Source organism: Anomaloglossus baeobatrachus, chromosome 3 (assembly GCF_048569485.1).
Source record: "Anomaloglossus baeobatrachus isolate aAnoBae1 chromosome 3, aAnoBae1.hap1, whole genome shotgun sequence".
NCBI classification, from domain to species: Eukaryota; Metazoa; Chordata; class Amphibia; order Anura; family Aromobatidae; genus Anomaloglossus; species Anomaloglossus baeobatrachus.
The window spans coordinates 392,029,794-392,046,244 of NC_134355.1; the positions used below are offsets into that span (position 1 = coordinate 392,029,794).

General features: G+C 49.2%; 1 protein-coding gene across 5 annotated transcripts in view; it reads right to left on the reverse strand.

Annotated features, from left to right (window-relative positions):
* Positions 1–16,451, reverse strand: part of FAM135A (family with sequence similarity 135 member A) — a 189,833-nt gene that overhangs the window by 8,464 nt on the left and 164,918 nt on the right. For all 5 annotated transcript variants that reach the window (XM_075340243.1, XM_075340242.1, XM_075340241.1 and 2 more), the window contains 6 exons: positions 8,387–8,547; positions 7,918–8,009; positions 5,676–5,773; positions 3,794–3,945; positions 2,679–2,789; positions 137–250 (listed from right to left, as the gene is read on the reverse strand). In XM_075340243.1, coding sequence (XP_075196358.1) covers positions 137–250; positions 2,679–2,789; positions 3,794–3,945; positions 5,676–5,773; positions 7,918–8,009; positions 8,387–8,547 — 728 coding nt within the window. The remainder of the gene's footprint in view (positions 1–136; positions 251–2,678; positions 2,790–3,793; positions 3,946–5,675; positions 5,774–7,917; positions 8,010–8,386; positions 8,548–16,451) is intronic.

A 16,451-nucleotide genomic window follows, 5' to 3' on the forward strand; every position in this document is an offset into this window, starting at 1 on the left:
TGCATCTGGTGACTAGGGACCTATGGCAACACTGCACTATACGTAAATGGAAAGCACATGACCTATAATGTGGGTTAGGGGCACAGATGCAATGTGCACCCACAATAAATTGTAAGCTTTCTGGAGAATTACACACCTGACTGTTTGTCCTTAAGAGCAGTTTTGCACATTTCTATACGAGCAGAGTGGTAAGGTACATATCGATCCTGTAAGGAACTGACTAGAATCACGTTTCTGAAGTATTCCAGCCCTAAAAAAGAAAACAAAGAAAACAAGTGAAGGAGGTAAGCAAAAGCTTTAATAATAGAGACCGAGAACTACTGTAAAAGGAGCCAGAGATTGTTTAAAATTCAGCTCCAGCTTACATATAGAATGGGCAGCAAACTTACTAGAGACAAAAGGTGGATATCTGCAAAAACGCTGCAATAAAATGGAAAATTATCGATCCTTTAGGCTGCTTTCACACATCCGGTTTTTGCCATGCGGCACAATCTGGTAAAAACTGGAAAGAATGGATCCGGCGTGTGTTGCCACCGGATCCGTTCTTTCCCGCATAGACTTGTATTAGCGCCGTATTGTGCCGCATGGCCTTGCATTGCATCCGGCTTTTGCCGGATCAGACGTAAACAGCTGATCCGGCAGACGGATGGAAAGCTGCTTGCAGCATTTTTATCTCCGGCGAAAAACCGTAGTGAGTTACAATGAAAGCCTATGGGCACCGGATCCGTCATCATCCGGCATATGACGGAATCCAACGACTGATCTGGTTTTTTGAACTGCGCATGCTCAGTAGCACAACGGATCTGTCAAAAAACGGATCAGTTTTTTCGCCGGATCTGTTGCATGTCTTTTTGCCGGATTGTGCCGGACGTCAAAAAACGGATGTGTGAAAGCAGCCTTACCTAGAGTAGAACCAAGAAAGCCTAACAGCACTAGCTATATATCAGATCTGTTGATAAATCTGATGTGTTAAAACATACACTATTGCCCCAATTCAACAAGACCGATGGTTTCCACTGCAATTTTGATGCGAGGGAGCATGCTGGAGTCAGATGTTCCTAACGTTTTAAAAGGCACACACCTCTTAATAAATGAGAAGCATCTGAAATGTGGCATACGGCTCTGTGTGCACCTTGCCATAAATCTTACTCCAGTAGTGGACTGGAGTAAGATTTGTGGCATATTGAACATTGCTGCTCATCTTAAATTTGACATGCAGGGGCTGCCACTCCTCCGTTCCGCTAACTTTGTCTGAGCTGAGCCAAAATGGTGTGAGAACAACAAGAGTCACATTTTTCAGCCTCCTGTTGTGTCAAAACTTTCCAATTTTTCCAACTTTCTTATGCCAGAATCTGATGATATTACTTCCACTTTTAATGGCTTAATATACTTATTAATAATATTATTTGTGTTGATAGGAGTTTCTAATGACCAGGCCATTTTTTTTATGCTTTACTTCCAGCATTTTCTTCCCTATTAATTTACCGGAACACATTTCCAATATTTATATTTTCAGTGCTGAGAATCCTCCTTTTGGTACTGTGGATGGGCTCATTTGTATGTGAATGTGTACTTTTTATCTTCCTTCTCAAATGGAATTTACCATAAAGTATTGAGACATTTTAATTCATGGAGAATATTAGCTTTGTTTTCATATTGTCAAGAAAGGATTCCAAAAATGAAATAGAAAATAATTTTGTGTTCTGATTTGTTAAATATGGCAAACTGCAATATATTAGTAGTCCAATCCTGACATCTGTGGTGCCATGTTCTATGAACAATTAGGACAGAGGTTGACCTTCCCTGTTGATTCATTGCAGGCGGTGTAAATGCTGGATGTGGCACTGAAAACTGCATGATTGGCGTCACTATATAACAGATCCACCAATTATTATGCTTTCCATAAATTAGACTAGAGAAACTAGAGTTCTTCTCTTGGCCCTTTTGTAACCAGCATCATATGTCACCAATGGAGCCTAATAATAATCTTGATATTTCTATTTATAAGTCTTTTATATACAGACCGGTCATCTGTGTCTGTAGCGGGAACGGTGCATTTCATTTTATAATCCTGACCCAAGACGATCCAGAAACAAGACCGCTTATCTTTAATCATCACACATTCAGTGCAGCAGTAAGGCTGCAGACACAGCATATGGCATCCGATGCGAGAGCAACGGATGCAATATGCTAATGACCCCCCCCCAAACTCAGGTTCGGATGCGAGCGTGAGCAGAGTGTCATGCGACTTTGACCCGATCTTGACATCGGGTCACAGCTGCAAAGCTAAGGGTGGGTGCTGCGGAGGAGAGGGAGGGGTCAATCCCCCCATCTCCTCTATTGTCAGCCTGTGCGTATATCGCACTGTACTGGGATAACATCCGAGTGCAGTCCAATGTTTCACTCGCACCCATTCCCGTTTAGGGCGGAGAAAAAATTTGCTGATCTGAGCAGCAGGATTGTCTTACTTACAGTGTCGCATTGCACTCGTCCATTTTATACGTTCGTGTGAGTATTCCCTAACACACATTTACTATTTGTACAGCGCCCCCAACACATTATAGTAGAGCTGCCCAAAAGAAAAGAGCTTACTTTAGGGGTTCCCATTTTCACTTTGTTACACAATAACATGAATTTATCCCCTACCCAGACCAGAAGATTTTATGCCCACATTGTACCTGGTTTCTTGCTAAGCTTGTACAGGAAGGTCTGACGAGGATCAGAGTGGTCTCTACAAGTTAGTTGTAAAAGTGATCCTGACTTTTTCCACTTTTGCATGAACCATAAGCCTGAAAAATTAAGAAAGTCAAACTACGTAAAAGTTTTTAATAACATTATTAAAATGAATTTATAGATAACACGTATAGTTAGATTTTAAGGCCTGTATATGTATATGTGTGTGTTGTGTATACAGTGGAAAACAAAGTCTCCGATGAAGTTCAGCATGTAGCTGTACTTACAGGAACAGGAGTACTAAGATAGTACCTAGGTGCCCTGGTAACCCTTCGGCATCTCAATATTTCATAGCAGTGGAGGGTGTGTGTATCCCACCATGCTCATGCTAATAAAATACTGCTATCAGAGATTGACAACAGCATTTAAGAAATTACCAGTAGTGGTCAGAGTCAACACTCTTAAAAGACAGTGCTGGGTGGGTTACACAGCTGACATCTGCCCTGTGTGGAGTGTGGTTAGCTTTTGAACCTGCTCTATACACTCAACCCTTGATGTAATAGTTAAATGGCCTTGCTGGGACTAATATATTGATGACCTATCCACACAATGCGGCTCCATACATTCTTCTGTGCCTACTCCTAGGGACTGTACATTATCTTGCATTTACTTGAATAGGAGCTGATGTAAAATGCCCCATGGATAGGTCAATCAATATTTTAGTCTCAAACTATCCCTTTTACACAAATACCTATGCGCTAGACTAATGGAAAGTACAAAGGAAGCCATTAAATAAACAGGTGAATGGTGCAACAACCAAGTTTCTCACACCCAACATCTGGACACCTTCTCTTCATAGCGATATGCTAGACCTTGTGCTAATGCACCAAGCTGGCAAACAGCTGCAAGCCACACATCATGGGCCTCAAAGCCACATATTACAGACATCAAAGCCACACATAATGGGCCCGTGAGCTATAGATTGGGGATTCTGCACTATAGTATTCTTTGAGAAAATCACGGAATTGTGCATTTTTCGACTAGATATGATCAAATTTCGCAATTGCCCCCATGTATTTGTTGTGGGCTATAATACCAATGTGATCTGGTCTAATCTCACCTGTATTAACTAGTGCACTGCTGTTGTACAGGGTACCTAAATGTGGACCAGATAAGGAGAGGAAAGTGTGCAGCTTGCCAAGGTAGCATTTGAATCTTGGTCTTGAAAGAACCGACCGTATGATTAGGTTTCCTAAAGAGTGACCTATAAAACTAAAGCACAAAGAAAATTACACACATAAACCACAGTGATGTGCAGTTCGATTAAAAAAACAAATAGTGTACATATATATATATATATGTGACAGCCTGTGGAGCATCAGCAGGATCCTTAGTGCATTGGAAAACAGTAACAAGGCTTCAGGCCATAGCGAACAGACCTCCACCAACACTTTACACAATGGGAATACCCCTTTAAGCAAATCTGAACGTTACAGGGATAGACTCAGTATTACTTTAACCAAAGAGAAATTTTCAGTCAATTTGTGACTAGTGGCATCTTAACAACCCTGTAATTGTAAAGCTTCCATTGTATTAGTCATGGTTACGTCATCCATAACAAATATTTGAAATGGGTATAATCACAACCAGACAGTTTATAGAAAAATAGACTGTGGATTACTAATGGGTAAGGGGACTTTAATTATGGCAACAATGTGTCATGTTACAGGGATTATTCACTGGCTATTTCCCCAGCTTTTAATAATATAAAAATATGATCTTGATGATAACAGCTCCACTGATCATTATCATGTATGTAATGTAAAGCTGCAGGATATTACACAGCTAATTAAAATATTGAAGTGCATAGTCCCCGATACATTGTAAACAGTGATGAGACTTTTTAAAGTTTTATATATCAGCATTCTGAATATTTTACATTGCTACATACTGTCCAGAATATTATAAGTGTCATATTGTGCCCTTTCCCTAGTGAACTTACAATCGTGGCAGTACCTGGCAACTGTTCCCTCTAAGCCTTTGTAGCCAATGAGCATGGCAGTACCTGGCAACTTTTCCCTCTAATCATTTGGCCAGGTTCTGCCAAGCTCACTGACAACAATATTTCCTTTCGGTAAATGGTCATGGTTTCCTCTAAGCCTTTGTAGCCAGTGAGAATGTCAGTACCTGGCCAATGTTCCCTCTCACTACGTGGCCAATGTTTCCTCTCACTACCAGACCACTGTCCCCTCTAAGCCTTTGTAGCCAGTGAGCATGGTGGTACCTGGCCACTGCTGGCTCTAATCCTTTGTAGCCAGTGAGCATGGCAGTACGTGGCCAATGTTCCCTCTCAGTACCTGGCCAATGTTCCATCTCAGTACCTACCCTCTGTTCCCTCTAATCCTTTGTAGCCAGTGAGCATGGCAGTACGTGGCCAATGTTCCCTCTCAGTACCTGGCCAATGTTCCATCTCAGTACCTGCCCTCTGTTCCCTCTAAGCCTTTGTAGCCAGTGAGCATGGCAGTAAGTGGCCAATGTTCCCTCTCAGTACCTGGCCAATGTTCCATCTCAGTACCTGCCCTCTGTTCCCTCTAAGCCTTTGTAGCCAGTGAGCATGGCAGTACATGGCCAATGTTCCCTCTCAGTACCTGGCCAATGTTCCATCTCAGTACCTGCCCTCTGTTCCCTCTAAGCCTTTGTAGCCAGTGAGCATGGCAGTACGTGGCCAATGTTCCCTCTCAGTACCTGGCCAATGTTCCATCTCAGTACCTGCTCTCTGTTCCCTCTAAGCCTTTGTAGCCAGTGAGCATGGCAGTACATGGCCAATGTTCCCTCTCAGTACCTGGTCATTGTTCCCTCTAAGTGTTTGTAGCCAATGAGCATGGTGGTAACTAATCACGGTTCCCTCTCAGCACCTGGACTATGTTCCCTCCAAGCCAAGCAATCCAATACAGTAGCACATCATTTCTGTGATATAATCTTGACTTCATCTTCCCTCTTACCTGATCCTGGAAATGGCTAGGTTGTAGATCTGAATATACTGTATAATTTCATCTAGGAGACGATCTGTCATTGTATCAAAGTCAGCAAAGGTATCATTCTGCGGAAAAAAACAGAAAATTAATGTATTTTCTCTTCAGCTCGGGACACTATGAGCCTTTCATTGGTGTTAATTTGGGTCTTGCAATCATTCTTGTATAACATCTTACATGAAAGTATCAGCTCTGTTAAAACTGCCGCTAGGGTGTCCATTTTTACAGGATCTATGACATATACACTTTATACAATGTTGACCAAGAGTTTTGCATTTTTTTTTCTTCTGTTTGGTTGTTGTGATGCCATTTTCCTGGTGATTTTAATAACTGGAAGCAAATGGTTGTCAGCTCTAAAAATAAAAATTGTGTTTGACATGGTTTTATCCCTTTACGTGTTAGTTTTCCACATTTGCGGAGTCAAATGTTTTGCATATTTGTCATGGCTGGGTAGTCTAATTTTTTTTATTCTGCGTTTGTGTGTATTTTGGATAAAACATGGCAAAGACAAAGACAAATTTATCAGCAGATGTCAGAAAGCTTATTATTCTGAGAATGAAAACAGACAAAAGCCAAAATGAGGTAGCTATGGAATCCAGATTAGAAGACCAGCATCCGCAGATAATATATGAAAACCTTTGCTTTATTCTTCCAAACGTTAAAACATTGACACTGTCCAGTCTACGCATTTCGAACAAAAAACTTTCTTAATATTAAGAACGTTTTTTGTTTGAACATGTAGCCCAGACGGTGTCTATGTTTTAACAGTTGGAAGAATAAATAAAGGTTTTAATATACTACTATCTGCGGATGCTGGTCTTCTTCTAATCTGGATTGCTTTTGTTGAGAAACTGGCTTGATATTTTTCCGTGCACCGCACCTTCTGAGATCTCCTATCTACTATGGTGAGCTGAACTGGTCTCTTGTTTCTGTGTTGAACTATGGAATTCAACTGTTCTCAGAGTCAAGTGTCACATATAATAAAGAAAAAGAAGATTATGGAACAGCTGGAAAACCTAAAAGTGGACGACCACAGAAAACTTCCTCCAAAGTCGATCACATTATTAAGAAAAAGTCTGTATCTGATGTCCATAAGGCCCCCTTCACATTGCGTTTTTACTTACGTTCAGTGGTCCCGTCGGGGCATCCGTCCGGACCGCCCCTCCCCCACCCTGCAAACCGTGTTTCGGACGGATGCGCCGACAGCGCCATTGACTATAATGGAGCAGACTCCGTCAGCGTGTGCTCTGTCTTGCACCATTTTTGCACATATACGTTTTCTGCAGGCGGACACCTGAATTATTACTCTCTATGTTGTAATCAGTAAATAGTATATGCAAAACTTTTATCAGTCAGTTTTCTTTAATTAAATGACCATGCCTATATTCAAAAGCATTTTGCTTAAAATTAAGGTAATGTATTATGGCAACTTCATGCACTTTCAATTCATCACCAGGAAAATGGCATTACAACAACCAGACAGAAGTAATCACACCTTAAAAAAACTAAAAAATAACGCTAAACTTTTGGTCACTACTGTAATGTATCCCATTGAACTGTAGGAATGTTTCCTGGGCAGAAGAGCTAGTAGGCTTTTCTTCTCAAAAGATACAAAAACCCAACAGAAGGGAACCTTGACATCTATGTGAGGAGAAAATAATTCACTGGAACTTTCATTATTAATCAAGATTATGTACATATTTTATAAAGCAGACATTAATATTTCACATTTGAATGTATATTTCCTGTGGCACTAGCCCAGTATATTTCCTGTGGCACTAGCCCAGTATATTTCCTGTGGCACTAGCCCAGTATATTTCCTGTGGCACTAGCCCAGTATATTTCCTGTGGCACTAGCCCAGTATATTTCCTGTGGCACTAGCCCAGTATATTTCCTGTGGCACTAGCCCAGTATATTTCCTGTGGCACTAGCCCAGTATATTTCCTGTGGCACTATCCCAGTATATTTCCTGTGGCACTAGCCCAGTATATTTCCTGTGGCACTAGCCCAGTATATTTCCTGTGGCACTAGCCCAGTATATTTCCTGTGGCACTAGCCCAGTATATTTCCTGTGGCACTAGCCAAGTGACAGTTATACTGCTCTATATTTGACCAACTAGAAGCCGAGGTGTTAAAGAAAACAACATTCTCAGTAGATTTCTGAATTTTGTATAAATTATCCATAAACAAGATGAATGTTTCGCACTGCACCTGGTTCCTCTCCGACATAAGGAAATCTTTTCGCCCACCGGGAAGTCCAAGTTCTATGTACGTTCTTACTAGCCGAAGGTCAGCGCTATTACCTGAAATACAAATACAAAGAGCAAAATCAATTTTCTTGTACATTTTGTTCCACCTGAATGGTTCTGCACATCATGCATCAGAGGAGTCAAACAAGGTAATTTGCAAGTGTACTTTCCTAACACCGCAAAGCTCCATTTACCTTGCGAAATTACAGAAAATCAGAGAGCAATCAGTTTTGGGCACCATCCTGTTCTTTTCACCCTTCTCATTGGCCTACTTCCAGAAAACAGCAAGCCTGGGATTGAACATACAAGCCCTGGGACTAAGGAAGACTATTTCCTGTAGTCCACAACATTCTCCTATGTCCTTAATTCCGTGACATTTTATTCTAAAAACATTATTAATAACATAAAACAGAATGGCAGATAATATTTACCATCTAGTCCATGAACACAGACAATCAGGTGGATTCCCTCATCAGACACGTCATCCTCCTCCATGCTAAAGTATGGAACTGTGGAAGCCAAATGAGGCACATCGCTGTACAGAAAACCTGGGAGCCTCAACTGCTTCAGCTCTTCTTTGGCCTGAAGAAATCTAAAAATACAAAACATATAACACCTATATGAACTTTGCCACGTTACACCCACAAACCTAAATGAAAAGGAGAAATTCTCATGAATAGAGGATTGTGTTCAAGATACTGGTGCACACAAAAAGTTCAGTCATTTGAGGCAGGGCCGTATTTACCATTAGGCACCCGTGGTCCGGTGCCTGGGGCGGCAGGTTGTGGGGGGCGGCACCTTCTGGCAGCAAAAAAAAAAAAAAAATTCCTCTGTGCTGCGTACACTGCTGTGTGGACGTCACATGCAGAGCTCACAGCAGGACGCCGCGGAGGACGCCGTGATGGAAGCCGGTGTCAGAAGAGGATACTCACGTGAGCCAGGAAGATGGCGGCGGGCACTGGAGCAGGTAAGTGGATTCAAAAGGAGCGTGGGGGTGTCTCTAATGCAGACCGGAGATCTGCGCATGCGGGGGGGGGGGCAAAGGCTGATACTGGAGGGAGGCAGAGGCTGAGACTGGGGGGAGGCTGGAGGGAGGCAGAGGCTGAGACTGGGGGGAGGCTGGAGGGACGCAGAGGCTGAGACTGGGGGGAGGCTGGAGGGAGGCAGAGGCTGAGACTGGGGGGAGGCTGGAGGGAGGCAGAGGCTGAGACTGGAGGGAGGCAGAGGCTGAGACTTGGGGGAGGCTGGAGGGAGGCAGAGGCAGAGACTGGAGGGAGGCAGAGACTGGGGGGAGGCTGAAGGGAGGCAGAGACTGGGGGGAGGCTGGAGGGAGGCAGAGGCTGAGACTGGGAGGAGGCAGAGGCTGAGACTGGGGGGAGGCTGGAGGGAGGCAGAGGCTGAGACTGGAGGGAGGCAGAGGCTGAGACTGGGGGGAGGCAGAGGCTTAGACTGGGGGGAGGCTAGAGGGAGGCAGAGGCAGAGACTGGGGGGAGGCTGGAGGGAAGCAGAGGCTGAGACTGGGGGGAGGCTGGAGGGAGGCAGAGGCTGAGACTGGAGGGAGGCAGAGGCTGAGACTGGAGGGAGGCTGGAGGGAGGCAGAGGCTGAGACTGGGAGGAGGCAGAGGCTGAGACTGGGGGGAGGCAGAGGCTGAAACTCGTAGGAGGCAGAGGCTGAGACTGGGGGGAGGCTGGAGGGAGGCAGAGGCTGAGACTGGAGGGAGGCAGAGGCTGAGACTGGGGGAGGCTGGAGGGAGGCAGAGGCTGAGACTGGGGGGGGAGGCTGGAGGGAGGCAAAGGCTGAGACTGGAGGGAGGCAGAGGCTGAGACTGGGGGAGGCTGGAGGGAGGCAGAGGCTGAGACTGGGGGGAGGCTGGAGGGAGGCAGAGGCTGAGACTGGAGGGAGGCAGAGGCTGAGACTGGGGGGAGGCTGGAGGGAGGCAGAGGCTGAGACTGGGGGGAGGCTGGAGGGAGGCAGAAGGCAGAGACTGGGGGGAGGCTGGAGGGAGGCAGAGGCAGAGACTGGGGGGAGGCTGGAGGGAGGCAGAGGCTGAGACTGGGAGGAGGCAGAGGCTGAGACTGGAGGGAGGCAGAGGCTGAGACTGGAGGGAGGCAGAGGCTGAGACTGGAGGGAGGCAGAGGCTGAGACTGGAGGGAGGCAGAGGCTGAGACTGGAGGGAGGCAGAGGCTGAGACTGGAGGGAGGCAGAGACTGGAGGGAGGCAGAGGCTGAGACTGGAGGGAGGCAGAGGCTGAGACTGGGGGGAGGCTGGAGGGACGCAGAGGCTGAGACTGGGGGGAGGCTGGAGGGAGGCAGAGGCTGAGACTGGGAGGAGGCAGAGGCTGAGACTGGGGGGAGGCTGGAGGGAGGCAGAGGCTGAGACTGGAGGGAGGCAGAGGCTGAGACTGGGGGGAGGCTGGAGGGAGGCAGAGGCAGAGACTGGAGGGAGGCAGAGGCAGAGACTGGGGGGAGGATGGAGGGAGGCAGAGACTGGCGGGAGGCTGGAGGGAGGCAGAGGCTGAGACTGGGAGGAGGCAGAGGCTGAGACTGGGGGGAGGCTGGAGGGAGGCAGAGGGTGAGACTGGAGGGAGGCAGAGGCTGAGACTGGGGGGAGGCAGAGGCTGAAACTGGTAGGAGGCAGAGGCTGAGACTGGGGGGAGGCTGGAGGCAGGCAGAGGCTGAGACTGGAGGGAGGCAGAGGCTGAGACTGGGGGGAGGCTGGAGAGAGGCAGAGGCTGAGACTGGGAGGAGGCAGAGGCTGAGACTGGGGGGAGGCAGAGGCTGAAACTGGTAGGAGGCAGAGGCTGAGACTGGTAGGAGGCAGAGGCTGAGACTGCAGGGAGGCAGAGGCTGAGACTGGGAGGAGGCAGAGGCTGAGACTGGGGGGGAGGCTGGAGGGAGGCAAAGGCTGAGACTGGGAGGAGGCAGAGGCTGAGACTGGGGGGAGTCAGAGGCTGAAACTGGTAGGAGGCAGAGGCTGAGACTGGGGGGGAGGCTGGAGGGAGGCAGAGGCTGAGACTGGAGGGAGGCAGAGGCTGAGACTGGGGGGAGGCTGGAGGGAGGCAGAGGCTGAGACTGGGAGGAGGCAGAGGCTGAGACTGGGGGGGAGGCTGGAGGGAGGCAAAGGCTGAGACTGGGAGGAGGCAGAGGCTGAGACTGGGGGGAGGCTGGAGGGAGGCAGAGGCTGAGACTGGGGGGAGGCTGGAGGGAGGCAGAGGCTGAGACTGGGAGGAGGCAGAGGCTGAGACTGGGGGGAGGCAGAGGCTGAAACTGGTAGGAGGCAGAGGCTGAGACTGGGGGGAGGCTGGAGGCAGGCAGAGGCTGAGACTGGAGGGAGGCAGAGGCTGAGACTGGGGGGAGGCTGGAGGGAGGCAGAGGCTGAGACTGGGAGGAGGCAGAGGCTGAGACTGGGGGGAGGCAGAGGCTGAAACTGGTAGGAGGCAGAGGCTGAGACTGGTAGGAGGCAGAGGCTGAGACTGCAGGGAGGCAGAGGCTGAGACTGGGGGGAGGCTGGAGGGAGGCAGAGGCTGAGACTGGGAGGAGGCAGAGGCTGAGACTGGGGGGGAGGCTGGAGGGAGGCAAAGGCTGAGACTGGGAGGAGGCAGAGGCTGAGACTGGGGGGAGTCAGAGGCTGAAACTGGTAGGAGGCAGAGGCTGAGACTGGGGGGGAGGCTGGAGGGAGGCAGAGGCTGAGACTGGGGGGAGGCAGAGGCTGAGACTGGGGGGAGGCTGGAGGGAGGCAGAGGCTGAGACTGGGAGGAGGCAGAGGCTGAGACTGGGGGGGAGGCTGGAGGGAGGCAAAGGCTGAGACTGGGAGGAGGCAGAGGCTGAGACTGGGGGGAGGCTGGAGGGAGGCAGAGGCTGAGACTGGAGGGAGGCAGAGGCTGAGACTGGGGGGAGGCTGGAGGGAGGCAGAGGCTGAGAGTGGGGGGAGGCTGGAGGGAGGCAGAAGACAGAGACTGGGGGGAGGCTGGAGGGAGGCAGAGGCTGAGACTGGGAGGAGGCAGAGGCTGAGACTGGAGGGAGGCAGAGGCTGAGACTGGAGGGAGGCAGAGGCTGAGACTGGAGGGAGGCAGAGGCTGAGACTGGAGGGAGGCAGAGGCTGAGACTGGAGGGAGGCAGAGGCTGAGACTGGAGGGAGGCAGAGGCTGAGACTGGGGGGAGGCTAGAGGGAGGCAGAGGCTGAGACTGGGGGGAGGCTGGAGGGAGGCAGAGGCTGAGACTGGGGGGAAGCTGGAGGGAGGCAGAGGCTGAGACTTGGGGGAGGCTGAGGCTGGGACTGGGGGGAGGCTGGAGGGAGGCTGAGGCTGCGACTGGGGGGAGGCTGGAGGGAGGCTGCGACTGGGGGGAGGCGGGAGGGAGGCTGAGACTGGGGGGAGGCTGGAGGGAGGCTGAGACTGGAGGGAGGCTGAGGCGGAGACTGGGGGAGGCTGAGGCGGAGACTGGGGGAGGCTTTAGGGAGGCTGAGGCGGAGACTGAGGGGAGGCTGGAGGGAGGCTGAGGCGGAGACTGGGGCAGGCTGAGGCTGGGGGAGGCAAAGGCTGAGACTGGGGGAGAGAGGCTGATGCTGAGGGAAGATAGAGGCTGATGCTGGGGGAAAGAGGCTGATGCTGGGGGAGTGGGAGAGAGGGGCTAATGCTAGAGACAGAGGACAAGGGATGAGGGATAGTGCAATGACAAAATCGATTGGGTGGGGGGAGTGTAAGGACTCAGAATAACAGGGGGGCAGCATTGGGAGCTCATTATGGAGAAGGGGCAGCATGTGTGGGATCAGTATGGAGTGGAGCAATGTAGGGGAGTCAATATCAAGAGTGGGGTAGTGTGTGTGGGGGGGTCTCATGGGACACTGTGAGGAGGGGGCAGCATGCATGGGACACTGTGAGGGGGCAGCATGCATGGGACACTGTGAGGAGGGGGCAGCATGCATGAGACATTGTGAGGAGGGAGCAGCATGCATGGGACATTGTGAGGAGGGGGCAGCATGCATGGGACATTGTGAGGAGGGGGCAGCATGCATGGGACATTGTGAGGAGGGAGCAGCATGCATGGGACATTGTGAGGAGGGAGCAGCATGCATGGGACATTGTGAGGAGGGGGCAGCATGCATGGGACATTGTGAGGAGGGGGCAGCATGCATGGGACATTGTGAGGAGGGGGCAGCATGCATGGGACATTGTGAGGAGGGGGCAGCATGCATGGGACATTGTGAGGAGGGGGCAGCATGCATGGGACATTGTGAGGAGGGGGCAGCATGCATGGGACATTGTGAGGAGGGGGCAGCATGCATGGGACATTGTGAGGAGGGGGCAGCATGCGTGGGACATTGTGAGGAGGGGGCAGCATGCATGGGACATTGTGAGGAGGGGGCAGCATGCATGGGACATTGTGAGGAGGGGCCAGCATGCATGGGAAATTGTGAGGAGGGGGCAGCATGCATGGAACATTGTGAGGAGGGGGCAGCATGCATGGAACATTGTGAGGAGGGGGCAGCCTGCATGGGACATTGTCCTCACATCATGCAGCTCCCTCCTCACAATGTACAGATCATATTTCATAATCGAGGAAGGTGTGGTGGATATACAGTAGTTTATAAGGGAGGGCAGTATGGTGTTTTAGTTTATTAGGGGCAGTGTCACAGTCACAGTATATAAGTGGGGACAGTGTGGTGGGAATATTTTATACTCATGCTATGTTTTGATGTGCCTGTGGTGATCCCCATTGGGGGGGTTATTGCCCCTCGTTTCTTATTGATACTTTTTAAAGTGTGCTACAGAGTAGATCTGCCTTAAACAGATGTCGTGTGCGAAAACTCAGTTTTAAGTTGTCACTAAGGGGCGCGACCACTTAAAGTGCCTAGGGCAGCACGAAGGCAAAGTACAGCCCTGATCTGAGGGTATTAGGTGAGAAACCCATCATGAAACTCAATGTACTAAGTGTTATTAGGATAAACTGTTCTAACGATCAAAACAGACCTAAGCGCTATCTTTGCTATTCTCTAGATACCAAACCATCAATCCACGAGGCCCAACATTTTTTAAACTCAGAGATGAGGTTTCTTTTTATATTAATACCCCTTTCAAAGTTCAGTAGCCAGTTATACATTCTGCGATTGTGGCTATCTGATCAGATATCCGGTGCTGGGCTAATACAAGACACTGCAGTCTTGCCATGCCCATCAGTACTCAAGTCCTCGCCATAACCCAATATGCATACAAGGGCGAGGAGGCTATACTCAATAGACTCTGTTAATGATTTCTAATACGCCTTTTCATTAGGATTCCAGATTAGGGCCAGACTACATCATGTGTGACATATTTGCTGAATCTAGTTTACATCTAGTACAGAGGGGTTAGGCCGAAGTCCCATATCAATTAGGAATTGAGGTGTTCTGTATACTTGATGTAACACACATATAAATGGCACACTATGAAGAAAAAGACATGGATCGCACATCCCAAAAATACATTGATCTAAAAGCCGCTAGGCAAAATATTAAATAGAACATGAGGTTCTTTTGTTACCATTCTGATCAGATTGTATTAAGCCCACTGCCACGTCACGGCAAACCTCTTGAGTGGGTCCCTAACCTGACCTTTTTGTGTGGCACCGTGCACCGACCACCGCCGTAGCGACAAAGCGCCAGCAGGGCGGGCGACCTGGCGCCTCACAGCACCCATGCTGCAAGGCAAAGCCCCCAAGGCTCCAGGCCGCGCCGCCCCACCGACACTACACCACCACAACAGCAGCCACCACACAGCACCAGCACACAGTGAGAGGAGCTGTGCACTCACCTCCCACTGGCTCCCATATGTGAACTGGGAGCAAAAAGAAGGCTGACCCCTCTTGCAGTTTCCTGCTGATTAAAATCACCTGTGCCAAATGGGGAGAGTGCAGATCCAAGCAAAAAAAAGAGGGGGATATAATGTTGTATAACACACTATGAAGAAAAAGACATGGATCGCACATCCCAAAAATACATTGATCTAAAAGCCGCTAGGCAAAATATTAAATAGAACATGAGGTTCTTTTGTTACCATTCTGATCAGATTGTATTAAGCCCACTGCCACGTCACGGCAAACCTCTTGAGTGGGTCCCTAACCTGACCTTTTTGTGTGGCACCGTGCACCGACCACCGCCGTAGCGACAAAGCGCCAGCGGTGGTCGGTGCACGGTGCCACACAAAAAGGTCAGGTTAGGGACCCACTCAAGAGGTTTGCCGTGACGTGGCAGTGGGCTTAATACAATCTGATCAGAATGGTAACAAAAGAACCTCATGTTCTATTTAATATTTTGCCTAGCGGCTTTTAGATCAATGTATTTTTGGGATGTGCGATCCATGTCTTTTTCTTCATAGTGTGTTATACAACATTCTATCCCCCTCTTTTTTTTGCTTGGATCTGCACTCTCCCCATTTGGCACAGGTGATTTTAATCAGCAGGAAACTGCAAGAGGGGTCAGCCTTCTTTTTGCTCCCAGTTCACATATGGGAGCCAGTGGGAGGTGAGTGCACAGCTCCTCTCACTGTGTGCTGGTGCTGTGTGGTGGCTGCTGTTGTGGTGGTGTAGTGTCGGTGGGGCGGCGCGGCCTGGAGCCTTGGGGGCTTTGCCTTGCAGCATGGGTGCTGTGAGGCGCCAGGTCGCCCGCCCTGCTGGCGCTTTGTCGCTACGGCGGTGGTCGGTGCACGGTGCCACACAAAAAGGTCAGGTTAGGGACCCACTCAAGAGGTTTGCCGTGACGTGGCAGTGGGCTTAATACAATCTGATCAGAATGGTAACAAAAGAACCTCATGTTCTATTTAATATTTTGCCTAGCGGCTTTTAGATCAATGTATTTTTGGGATGTGCGATCCATGTCTTTTTCTTCATAGTGTGTTATACAACATTCTATCCCCCTCTTTTTTTTGCTTGGATCTGCACTCTCCCCATTTGGCACAGGTGATTTTAATCAGCAGGAAACTGCAAGAGGGGTCAGCCTTCTTTTTGCTCCCAGTTCACATATGGGAGCCAGTGGGAGGTGAGTGCACAGCTCCTCTCACTGTGTGCTGGTGCTGTGTGGTGGCTGCTGTTGTGGTGGTGTAGTGTCGGTGGGGCGGCGCGGCCTGGAGCCTTGGGGGCTTTGCCTTGCAGCATGGGTGCTGTGAGGCGCCAGGTCGCCCGCCCTGCTGGCGCTTTGTCGCTACGGCGGTGGTCGGTGCACGGTGCCACACAAAAAGGTCAGGTTAGGGACCCACTCAAGAGGTTTGCCGTGACGTGGCAGTGGGCTTAATACAATCTGATCAGAATGGTAACAAAAGAACCTCATGTTCTATTTAATATTTTGCCTAGCGGCTTTTAGATCAATGTATTTTTGGGATGTGCGATCCATGTCTTTTTCTTCATAGTGTGTTACACATATAAATGGGATAATGTATGGGACCAATGGATCCCAAATTTCTATGATCAAAAATAAAAGACAGGTGTGGAAGCCTCTCCAGAATTTCCAGCCATTGAGCTGGATGA